General features: G+C 35.4%; 1 protein-coding gene across 4 annotated transcripts in view; it reads right to left on the bottom strand.

Annotated features, from left to right (window-relative positions):
• SPTBN1 (spectrin beta, non-erythrocytic 1) overlaps positions 1-12,195 on the bottom strand; it is a 220,935-nt gene that overhangs the window by 29,591 nt on the left and 179,149 nt on the right. For all 4 annotated transcript variants that reach the window (XM_039344336.1, XM_039344337.1, XM_039344338.1 and 1 more), the window contains 6 exons: positions 8,929-9,019; positions 5,902-6,048; positions 4,038-4,301; positions 2,199-2,423; positions 1,962-2,051; positions 1,065-1,343 (listed from right to left, as the gene is read on the bottom strand). In XM_039344336.1, coding sequence (XP_039200270.1) covers positions 1,065-1,343; positions 1,962-2,051; positions 2,199-2,423; positions 4,038-4,301; positions 5,902-6,048; positions 8,929-9,019 — 1,096 coding nt within the window. The remainder of the gene's footprint in view (positions 1-1,064; positions 1,344-1,961; positions 2,052-2,198; positions 2,424-4,037; positions 4,302-5,901; positions 6,049-8,928; positions 9,020-12,195) is intronic.

Here is a 12,195-nt window from a genome sequence, read left to right as displayed (position 1 = left end):
ATGAAATCTGAAACAGAATATAGTTATTTTTTCAAACTAAATGGTCATCTTTTCTAGAAATATATTTATGTCCTTCATGAAAGAAGAAATAAACAGTGAACTGAACTCAAGTTAAAAGGTAGATTAGCTGACAATGGTAAATTGACTCACAAGATTTCCTTGCCCTATTTACTTAGTATCAGGACAAATGAGAGAAATAAACAGCAGTTCATACATTAAGAAACCTAGAAATATTTGACAATTCAAAAAAGCATTAATAAACTAGAAAAAAAATAATCTTAAAGAAAAAACATTGAAGACACATCTCTCAAGCATAAGAAAGCAGGCTTCTGAGAAAAAAGGGAAATTGTTTCTCTTTAAGAAATTGAGCCCATTTTCTAAATCTGACTTCTGCAAGTGCTCACGAATAAGCACCTGAGTTTGGGAAGATGGTCAAAAAAGCAGCTGCTCAACACTGATTAGATACACAGTACAATATATTGTAAATAAAAATAATTTTTAAAACATTATAACCATGTTCTGATGATAGCTGATACAAATAAAAAATAGGCAAAAATATCCATGCAAAACAATATAATGTAACAAAATGAAAAATGGAAAGTATTTGTAGTTTTATGCTATGTGGACTGTTGGGAAAGTCCAGTGTTAAACTGAGAACTGAAGAGTCTCTATATCAGTGAGATGGGCAGCATAGTAATTAAATAAATAAATAAAATAAATAAAAGCAAAACTGCTAGCTTGTTACCGTTTTGGTCTCCCAGTTTATCAGTTCTATAGTTTGTGTTTCCAAAGCTTACAGCTTTTTACTCAGCATGACGTAGAATTAAAGACAGTACCTACCTGTCTTTAATTCTATACTTAATGTCCATACAGTCTTTGGGAACAAAAGTAAAGTGTTTTTTCATTATACATAATATGCATGATAGTTTTAATATCATGCTGGCTGGGGAATTCTGGGAGTTGAAGTCCACACATCTTAAAGTTGCTGAGGTGGGAAAAACACTTGATTCAGATCAGTGACTACAGATGTGCTCAGTTTCGTATATTCCAGGAAGCTTCCTTACCTTGGCCTTCTCTTCTGACATCATGTATAGCTCCTGTTCACTCATCCAGGCTTCAGCTTCTGCAGCATCAAAATAATATTGTTGGGCTTTGTGGGATTCCTCAAGGCGCTTGTGGCGTTTCTCTGTCTCCTCAATCAGGAGGTTCCACAGCTGCTGCAAATCTGCAAGCCGCTGCTGGATTGCTTCGGCATTAAGGCTGCTGTCTGTAAGGATGTTTTGGCTCCTCTCAAAAATGTCATCGATACGAGGCTGGTGTCCATGGATCTCTTTCTGCAGTGTCTAATGGGGGTGGAGGGAATTCAATACTCATACTATGAATAGTTTAACAAATACTTAAAAGAAAGATAAAGAGAAGTCAGTCTCTAAACCAGCATTCTAACCATTACACAAAACTGCTCTCATCTTGAGATTGGGTAAAGATGAATTCATTGGATAAATCAACACACATTTATGATTTAAACTTTTATCCTCTCCTTTCACACATGTAATGCCCAAAGCACCTACATCTGATATTCTTGTCAGAAAATTTTGTTGCAGAAAATCATGACGTGTGCAAAATGGGAGATTTAATCAGACATAAGAAATAAACCAGCTCACTGTGGTAAGTGGAGTAGATTCAAACAACTGCACAATTTATTATCTTTGCAGTGGCCATAAGATAGATTAATTTCTATCAGTTGCATATAAAATACAGGAGCCACTGATTAGAATACCATTGTGTGAATGGCATTTTTCATTTATTAAAAAGTTAATATAAAACATATGCCAGTGGAAAGGAAAAGGAAAAGAACAAGAGCATTCATCCACAAACTTCACTTAGGATATTCATTAAGGAAAGAATCTAAATTTTGAATATTTTGCCTATCTGAAGATTGCTAACAAGCTCTAGCCTCTTACCTGATTTTTCTTAATTAACAATTGAACAGTCTGAAGGTTGTGCCCATGATCTGTGGATGTGGCAATAGGCATCCTTTCTCCAACCCACAACTACCAGAGATAAAAATAATATACTGATCAATAAGGAATACAGGCATGGGAAGGAAGTATAACAAGAATTAAGAGATGGGATGATAACATCATGTGCTATCCAGAAAATTCATAAAACATGTCAAGCTGTAACTGAGAATAACTCACAATTTCATCCTCCACATCCCGGTTGAACTGATGGATCTCCTTAGAGGCCAGTAGGTGAGACTTCCTTTCATTCAAGGGTTCCAGCAATTCCAAGAATTTCTTCTCCACCGTGTAGCGTTTACCATCAACTTCATCAGTACTCTTGCCTTCCTGACTCAGTGCCTGGGCTTGACTCTGCAGCTCCTCAATCTCTTTCTTACGTACATCCATTTGATTCTCAAGCATCTACAATGGAAATGAAGATGTAGATATTCATCTATTGCTAAATTGGTCTTACCCTCTAAGGAACATTAGCAAGACCACAAAACAAAAAAGTTCAGCCACCAATTGCTACTTATTTTTATATTATCCAATGAGATTACTTGCTCACTTCCATTTGGGTCATTTTAATGGTTTTTAAACAGTTTCCTTTTTTTTTTCAAAAACCATATTCTAAGTGTTTTAGTTTGCCTTTCTGTGCAACATGTTATTATAAAGGAACCATTTCTGCTTGAATTTATTTAGACTTGTGCTACAAATATATGTAGTCCGTTTTTCCATTGCTGTGCATTCTCAAATTTTAGTCTCCCAAACTTGTATTATGGGAAAGGTTTCTCTTTTCCATTGTTGTGCTACATTGGTTCTTGCTGCTGTCAGCCATATCTTAATAAATTGTGATGCTTTTCATTTATATTCTTTGGGTCCTGCCCAATATAAATATTTGTAGTTTAAATTCGAGTTTTATTTTCAGAATTTTCTGGATGTTCTGTGTAATTCTTTCCAGTACTTTTGAGACTTTTTGCAAAGGTTGAATCTTTCTGTGACAGAATCTGAGGAAGCTTCTTGGATAAGAAGTGAAACATCTTCAAAGAAAAACAAGAAAGTCCATTTGCCTCTTGAAAAAGCACCTTTCAGACAACCATGACCTGGATGACTGAGAATCTCCATAGACACTTTCTGTGACATAGTTTTCAGTGATTTATAGCAATTTATGAGAGGAGAAATTCACCAATACCTTGCATCTCCATTTTGTCAATCTCTTTTAGTCAAATCATTCAAACACAATGTAGCAAACAAAAAGAAACGAATATACAAGTTTGTCAAAATTAAATATGTCCCAGTGTCTATTTCAACTCTGTTGTGAAAATCAACTCCAATTAACACCTTACATATATGACAGACAAATCTCCAGAATATAGAGGAAACCTATATCAATGAATCAGTCAAGGACAACAGTGCTATTTCTGTCATCATCAAATGGACATGGTGTACAAAATATATTTTGTAGATTTTTTAGAGACTGCCATGAACTGTTGAAGATTGAGCCCTCAGATATTTTTTTCTCCTTGTTTTAGAAGGCAGGTGAAGAGATCTGTATTCAGATTACATCTGGGAAACAGAGATTGGTAAATGTTATGGCTATGCAGGCTATAAATTTGCAAGCATAAATAATGGTTTGGAACAGATATGGGTACGTATATAGCATCTGGCTTCAACTGCAGGGGCAGCCCAACAAACCCTGCGGAAAAACAAGCTGCTTTAAATTGACAGACACATTTGTTCCTTGAACTATATGAAGCATTTCTGAATTCAAAGCATTGCACTGTCCCATTAAATACCACTCAGCTTAGTATTTATTTCATATATTTGATGTGACACATTTGCTTTTCTTAACAAAAGTATCCCAAATACCTAAAAGTGATATAATAATGGAACACTGTAGTCAGCTTGAATACTATCCAACTGGAAAGGCATTCAGATAATTTTTATTATAAAAATAAACTCATGTATATTTCATCTTTTTTGCCTTTCTTTCTGTCCATTACCAAAGTGGCAAGTTTACTACTCCAATGGCTTTACCTGTTGTTTTTTCAGCAAAATGTTGACACTGGTGAGATCTTTGCCATAATCATCTGATTGTATCTGGCTCTCCAGGCCATTCAGCCATTTATCTAAGTCAGCACAGCTCTGGGTGAACAGCTCAGCCTTATTGGCATCAAAAAGCCGCTGAGCTTTTGTTTGGGTGGTGCTTTCCAGTTCTTGCCACATTTGGTGTAGGTTTGTCAACTTCTCTTTCACAATTGCTTCAGTTTCAGGCTTTTCGGCAATCAACTGCATCCCTTCCTAAAAATAAACAAAATGATCAACCAAGAACAGTTAACTCAGTTTCTCGTAACCTGGTAATTTCACTTGCCTAGGACTAATTCACATGATTCTATGCTAGCCTGTTCCAGAAGTCTCAGGTCCAGTTTTTTCTAATATTGGGTCTCTAGACTCAAAATAAGCCATGCCATAGGCAATGGAGAAAAGATGCTGAAATGATAAGCCACAATAGTTTCCTGAGTAAGTTACAACTGCCAGTATTCATATAACATGCTTAGCTTATAACCCATAGGTCACACACCACAGCAGCTATGTTCACACTTTGTAAACTGTATTACAATACAATATGCACAAACTAAAAATATTATATACTCATGGTTTCAGTATAGACAAATAGTGGATAGATGGAAGATAGATCGTAACATGGGTTTGCTTAGAGAAGATGAAAACTTTTTCAAACAAGTAAAAGATCAAAGACGAACTCACATTAAGAGAATTTATGGGGTGTTAGTAGAATTGGATTCAGAAGTGGAATTAGTTAAAGAATGTATGATTAAATGGGCACAAAACTTTGGTGAACCAGTTCTATTAGATACCTGGGAAACTATTTGGGTGAGGAATGTCAAATTTACACAAGCCCAGAACTTAAGGGAGAACTTTTATAAAATGTTTTACAGATGGCACCTTGATCCACAAAAAATGTCTCGTATGTATCCTGACTTACAGCCTAAATGTTGGAGATGTGGATGTTTGGATGCTACTTACTATCATATCTGGTGGTCGTGTAAAAATATAAAAGCCTTTTGGATTAAGATATGGTGGAATATTCAAAGAATTTTTAGAAGGAGGGTAAAATTTACCCCACAATTGTTTTTGTTAGGTATTGTTACTGATTGTGATACCAAAGAGATTACATTGATGTTAAATTTAATTACAGCCGCAAGGTTGTTAGTAGGGCAATGTTGGAAGAAGGAATCTTTGCCTACTTTGCAAGAGTGGTTTCTTAAAGTTTCTTATTTGGCGGAAATGGCAAAGATTTCGGCTTTCTTGAAGGATCAATCGCAAGAGAAGTATGTTGCGGTATGGAAAAAATGGATAGATTTTATACAATACAAGTTGGGTATAAAAAATATTATTTAGATTTTTAATAACTTATATTTAAAATTTAATATTTTTATCTTTCTTCTTTTTTCCTTTTCTTTATTCTTTTTTTTCTAAACATTTATTTTTTGTATTTATGTTTTTTATATACACACTATTGTTAATTATCTTATAATTTTCTTAAGTAATGTATTTAGATTTATTTATGGTTTATATCTTTTTAAAGATTTTTTGAAGAAACTTTCATTAAGCCTATATTCAGCTCTGGGAAGGTCGGGGGAGGGAATGGGAGGGTTGGGGAGGCTTGGGGGAAAATTGTTTTGTTTTTGTAAAATTTTAAAAAAAATTCAATAAAAAAAAAATACAATATGCACAAACTCAGCCAAGACCAAGTGTTTGGGGAAAATACTGGGTGTGGGTATAATCCAACAAATGTGCTTTTTATAAACAACAGGCATCTCAAGGACATGACAAGTAAACCCAAATGCCTTTCCCAGAGCACCTTTCCTGTACCCCATACCTTTTGGATTTTGTCAAGCCATTCTTTGTTGGAGCCAAGCTCAGCCATGAAGGCTTGGTGTTTCAGCCACTTGCTGTGAAGGTTTCTTGCTTCATCATAAGACATGTCTTGTGCTGTAAGCATCTTCTCGTTAATCCAAAGAGACAGCTGAAAAATGAGTGGAAATATTTAATTTTAAATAAGGTGTGTACCCAGCCATATAAAACTCCCTGACAATTTCAACCAGCTGACTAAGTCCAGATGCTCGCATAATGGAAATATTTCATCTCCAATAGGACTTTTTCCAAACTAGCTCCAGGACTATGGGACATGATTCTGAGGAATGTTTATATATCTCATTTGTTATTATAAACAGATAAAATTCCTTCTACTCTGAAATGTCTCTAAGACTTGACTGTAAGTCATTGGTTTTGGAAATGTCCAAAGTGAGGATACTTACAGTACCAGCTCAACATTAACTTACAGAGATCTATATTTTCAAACACCAATGTAGCCTTGGTTTCAACTGGAAAGCAGAAGTGCTTGCTGCTTTCCCCTGCCAAAATTTCTCCTTTAGGCCATTTCACTTATGTATACCTTTATTTCATAATTCATGAAAAATACTAAGAGGAAGAGTTTCAAAAGACAAGATGGAAATAGGGGTGAGCTCAGGTCTCTGCCCATCTGTTACTTCTCAGCATGAAGTGGCCCTCAGCCACTTTGCAGCTGGCTGGACCATCCCATAACCAAAGCTGTGCTGGTGCCACAATGTCTAGTTTAGCCTTAAGGCACATTTATAAGATTGAAATACAGTCACACATGGATTGAAAAGAAATCATAGAGAGCTTAACTCAGGGCAGCAACAGAAAAATCCTTGAAGGCCCAATGTAAATTATTCAGAAATAATTCTAGTGGAACAATGTAGCTCAGTGACAGAGTGCACCCTGTCAAAAGTCACAATTTAAATTCTTAATATACTGTGTACACACACACACACACACACACACACACACACACAGAGAGAGAGAGAGAGAGAGAGAGAGAGAGAGAGAGAGAGAGAGAGAGAGAGAGAGAGTAAAGATCTTATGTTAACCTGACTAGAAAAAAAAACTCTTGTTATTCAGAATTGTGGGGGAGGACTGTAATGAGGATGGGACTCTTGCTTATTTAGTGATGGGACAAAAAAAGAGTCTGACATGAAAGCCCTTCCTAATGAAATTCCTACTATTAACCTGTTTTTCATATGGGCATCATTGTCAGAAGAGACAACATGGGTTGGTGTACAGTGGTCTATGAACATTCAACTGTCAACACAGTGCCCCTATACTAGCTGGACTTTAGAATGTTAACAGTGGCACAACTTATTTCTCTGCCTGAGGCTTCATCTAACACTATGGGAGTGTAATTCCATACACAGGAAGTTGCCTTGCCTCCTCCTTCTTTCTGAATTCTCTAAACCTCTGTAACAAATTTGGGAGTATGTGTAGAGGAGACTCTATTTCACCCATCACTTCTTTTCTACAGGCAAACAAAGAAGATTGACTACCAGTTCAACCTTATGTTATTAACAAGAAATGTCTCCCAAGTAATCAGATCCAAATCTTGCAAATCTTTTCTGTAAGGTTAAGAAAATGTAGTACATTTTGAAGCTGCATATTCTACATTTTTTCAGCCAACCACCCCCCAAGAGGAAAGTATGTCAACACATCTGATTCATAGCTCGCAACAAATCTCTCCCACATATAAAATCTTATCCAAGCAAAGGGAGTGGAGCAGAATTGGACAACTAGGCCAGCCACCCTCTATTTTTGGTTGACAAAGACCATTTTTATTCATTCATGAACATTTCCAAAGGTCACTTCATAAAAGGCTCGTTAAAGATGGAAATAAAAGGAAAATCTGCAATTGTGGGAATTAAAAGAATCTGCCTTTCAGAGGGAGATAACAAAGAGGTTGTTCATGGCTTTAGGAAGGATTCTTTTTGAGCCTTCAACTGGACAATAGCTGGTCTGCTCTCAAAGCAGCACCACGTTCACTTTGAAGCTATATTATCCTGACTTACAAAGAGAGATGTTCTCAGGGTCCAGGAGTGACAAAACATAGGATGAGATGTGGGGGGAGGAGGATGTCAATTCTATTTATGAGCAAACCTTTTGTAGCAAAGGAAGGGCCAGGAAGGTAGACAGAATGGTTCCTGCTATAGGCTGCTTGGTGAGAGTGTTGTTTGCTTCAACCTCACATAATCAATCACAACACAGAGATATCAAGCACTTCTTTTATGTCCATCGCTTGTCACTATTAAGCTCCATTTTTATCAATAATTCTTGATCATGGACAATACTCTTGAGCTTTGATTAGCATGTTCTCTGTCTCAGGTCCTTGGTTCTCAGGAGCTGAAATCTATAGATTTCATTTAAGTTGTTATATCTCTAACATCTAAGTTGAATACGAGTGCACGAAATTCCCTTAAATCTTATCAAGTCACAAGTCCAATAGTCCAGAACTATTTATCCTGACTTGTAGCAGCTCTCCAATGTCCCAAGAAAATTAGAGTTTTTCTCATAAGAGATTAACATGTGGAGATAATGGATTCTCTTTTAAATGTAATTTTTATTATTATTTCTTTGTAGGAAAAATATGGTGGTTGTATCTGATTGCAAAATGTATGTAATTGTTAAGCAATGGAGACAAGAAGAATCTAGGAACTTACGATTATGCACTTTAGTTTAAGTGTTGTTTTTATGTATTTTATTTATTTATATATCAAACATCTCCCTCACAAAGGGACTCTAGAGGAAAGAAAGCAATGTTACATTAGAACAGACCTTTATAGAAGGTTTTTGGCTTTTTAAATGAAATGTACACTGTTGCTGGCTAAACAAAACAAAATCAGGAATAATGAAAGCTATTAAGGACTCTGCCATTAGAGGTTAATCAAGTGGTCTAGAGGTGATAGCTATCTTCTCTTATTAATTAATGGATCGGACCTAATAGACAAACTTAATGGGAATGGAGGAGTCATTTTCTGAATGGATTAAGAAAACATACCTCTTGACAATCTTGAAGAAACTTTTGAAGATCTCTGTTGTCTTTTAATCTCATCAGAAGTTCACTGGCCACTTCACGATTCTTTTTATGTCTGTTCAAAATAAAAATAAAGAAGACATTTTCAGTGCTGGAACTTTGAGCAAGTTGAATACAGTCAGAATAGAAGCTGGACTTTTTGTTATTTTCTAATGTTTAGATGCTAGACTTTTTCTAAACAAGGACAAAACCCCTTGAAATAAGGGACACAATGACAAGCCTCAAAATTTCCCTACACATAAAAGAATAACATGAAGCACCTTCACAATCATTTGTATACTCATGATGATGCTGGGGATTTAAACAGAGAATGCTGCTCATTTGAAGAGAATGCTGATTGAATTATATAAAAATATTTTTTAAAGATATAGTTTTATTTCAAGCATATATTATGTACATTTTGTTGGAGAATAGAAACTCAGTTTTAGCAACTAAAGAGAAGTAAATTAGGAAGTATTTATGAATAACTTATTAATGAATATTTATGAATAATAAACTGCCCATCTGAGGAAGATGAGTGGTTTAAAAATATGAAATCTAAACAAACAAATGAATCAATTTATGAATTAATTCAGATATATTGTTGGATTGCAGTTCCCATTATGGGGCTAATCTCACCCAATGGGCCAGTGACTCAGCAGAAAATGTTTGCCTCCTACTCCTGTCAGATGGAACTCCTTAGCCGATTGGACCTATAACTTTCCTCTCCTGCTGGACTTGATGGGATGGGGAGAAAGGATCTTACAGATAATCTAACTGCATGCCATATAGGGCTTTAAAGGTAAAATCCAGCACCTTGAATTGGACCCAGAATCAAAATGGTAACTGGGCAACATATGGAGCAGAGGTGTAAACTGTCTCCTTCTAAAGCAGTGGTTCTCAACTTTTCTAATGCCACGACCCCATAATACAGTTCCCCATGTTGTGGTGACTCCCAACCACTTATACATCACCGGGTGCCGGGGCGTGGCCAGAGAAAAGGGAAAAAAATGGCAGACAGCCTTGTTTGGCTACCCCCGTGAAATGGTCGTTCGACCCCAAATGGGGTCCCGACCCACAGATTGAGAACCACTGTTCTAAAGGCACACATAATTGTCCATGCCGCTACATTTTCCACCAATTGAAGCTTACAAATACCCTTCAAGGACAGGCTATGTGGAGCATGTTACAGTAGTATATTCAAGAGTTGACCAGAGGAGGTGGGCAGTTCAAGAAACCCTGGTGAGCTACATGTGAATTAGTTTGAAAAATTAATTTTGCATTACACAATTTGTAGAGAATTAAGTTTTAATGCACACAAATACAGATGTTTTACTGAAATGTTATAAAAGTTAAATGTTTTTCCAGTCTTCACTAGCCTCATAATATGGCTTCATAATATTTATTTCATAACAAATTATTATTATTAATATTAATCACTCTTAATTTAGATCAGGCATGTCAAACTCGCCACGTCATGTGATGTCGCGCAATATATCGGAGCTTTTTCGCCATTGCTGGCAATGGGGTGACTGTGGTTTCCCGATGACTGTCCAGCCCATGGCAGTTTGACACCCCTGATTTAGATCCTCATCCTCCTCCCCCTTGCCCACACACATATCAAACAGGCAAGGAGAGGGTGGCTCACTTAAAATCATTGTTTTGTCCAGAAACACTGGACAAAAATCTGAACCAGGCACATTATATATTTTAGCTGACTATTGTAGCTGGGCTAGATCTCAGTGTATATAACATCAGTAAGGAAAGGAAAAATATCTTGCCAAAGACTTAATAAGAACCAAACTAAAAAGCTATCCAATCTGCAAAATTGGAAAATGCAAAATTCCATTAGATGGCAGCAAACAAAGAAACTACTGCTTTCTAACGATTATCCAGACTTTTGCAGTGCAAATAATGGTATGGTTAGTTTTATGCTGTTCATTGAATAGAGAAATGAAAAAAATATTTAAAATAAAATTACCATGGTAGCTTTTGTTCTTTAAAAATATTTGTGTGCTGGTAACTCTTAATAGCTTTGTCATCAAAACTCATATGGAATGTCTATTTAAAATTATGCTGGTTATAGATAATAACATTTTTATTTCCTGTAAAATTTAGTAAGAGAAACTGGACCATTTTTTTAAATTCACCAATGAGAATTTCTTTGTCACTATAAAGGGCAAAATCTGTCCATTTTTTTCCCCAAAAACTGCATGAAAATTAAAATGCTTTGACAGAATGTTCTGTTAATAATTCAACTGCATATTATGAATTTTTCTCACACAAGGCACAGTTCCTCAAAAGCTCTTTAATAAGCCTTGGTTATGACTCAATACTCCATAAACCAACTCTTACCAAGTCAAGCTCTCTGGTGGTTTCCATAATCCTTAAATAAAGTAACAGGCTTAAGATAACTTTGCAAGTGATTATACCTATGTATTCTAGAAAAAGGAAGTTGTGGTATGTAATTACAAGCAAATTTTGTTTTTGAAAGAGATGATTGCAGAATTAAACAAAAACAATTCAGATTGCTGAACATTAAAACAAATAACTAAGCAAATATCAATGATTCTTTAAGACTGTAGTGTATTTAGACTTAAAGAAAATGAGAAACAGCAACTCAGTTTTTAAAAGGATAATTATTATATCTTGGTTTAATAAATTAAAATATGAACAAATCTTTTAAGCTATAAACACAATCTCTTCACAGTGAACAAGAAAATAAACCAGAACACCTTCACTATGTTTTCTCTATCATGCAGAGTGGGAAACTACTACTAAGTTCTCTAACTGCTACAAAAATATGTTTTATGTGTTACCCTTTGCTTGTCTGGATTTAGTCACTAGGTTTTATTATTATGTGCAAATTATGGAAACTATAACTATGTAACAATCCAAATTCAAAATGTGTGGATACAGGTTACAGTTAATACCTTTAAAACATCTAAGATTAAATGGAGGTTGGTCTTAATGTTCCATTTGTTTCCTAAAACTCTGAATGATTGTTTTTGTTTCAGATGTAACAGAGACAGTGATGAAATATTTTTTTTTGGATTTCTTTTTTTCTATAAGCCACCATGAAGGAAAGAAGAAAAAACATGCATGCATGCATGCATGCATGAATGAATGAATGAATGCAAACAGACACACAGAGACACAGCTGACAACTATTTTAATAGACAACTATTAAAATATCTGAAAGTTTCTAACTGTAGATACAACTGAACCTGGGACTTTCTATATTTAAACTAT

This window comes from Crotalus tigris, unplaced genomic scaffold (assembly GCF_016545835.1).
Source record: "Crotalus tigris isolate CLP2741 ecotype Arizona unplaced genomic scaffold, ASM1654583v1 scf7180000017903.3850313, whole genome shotgun sequence".
In the NCBI taxonomy this organism is placed as follows: domain Eukaryota; kingdom Metazoa; phylum Chordata; class Lepidosauria; order Squamata; family Viperidae; genus Crotalus; species Crotalus tigris.
Note: the sequence above shows the minus strand (reverse complement) of the source record. Positions and strands in the feature narration are given on the sequence as shown.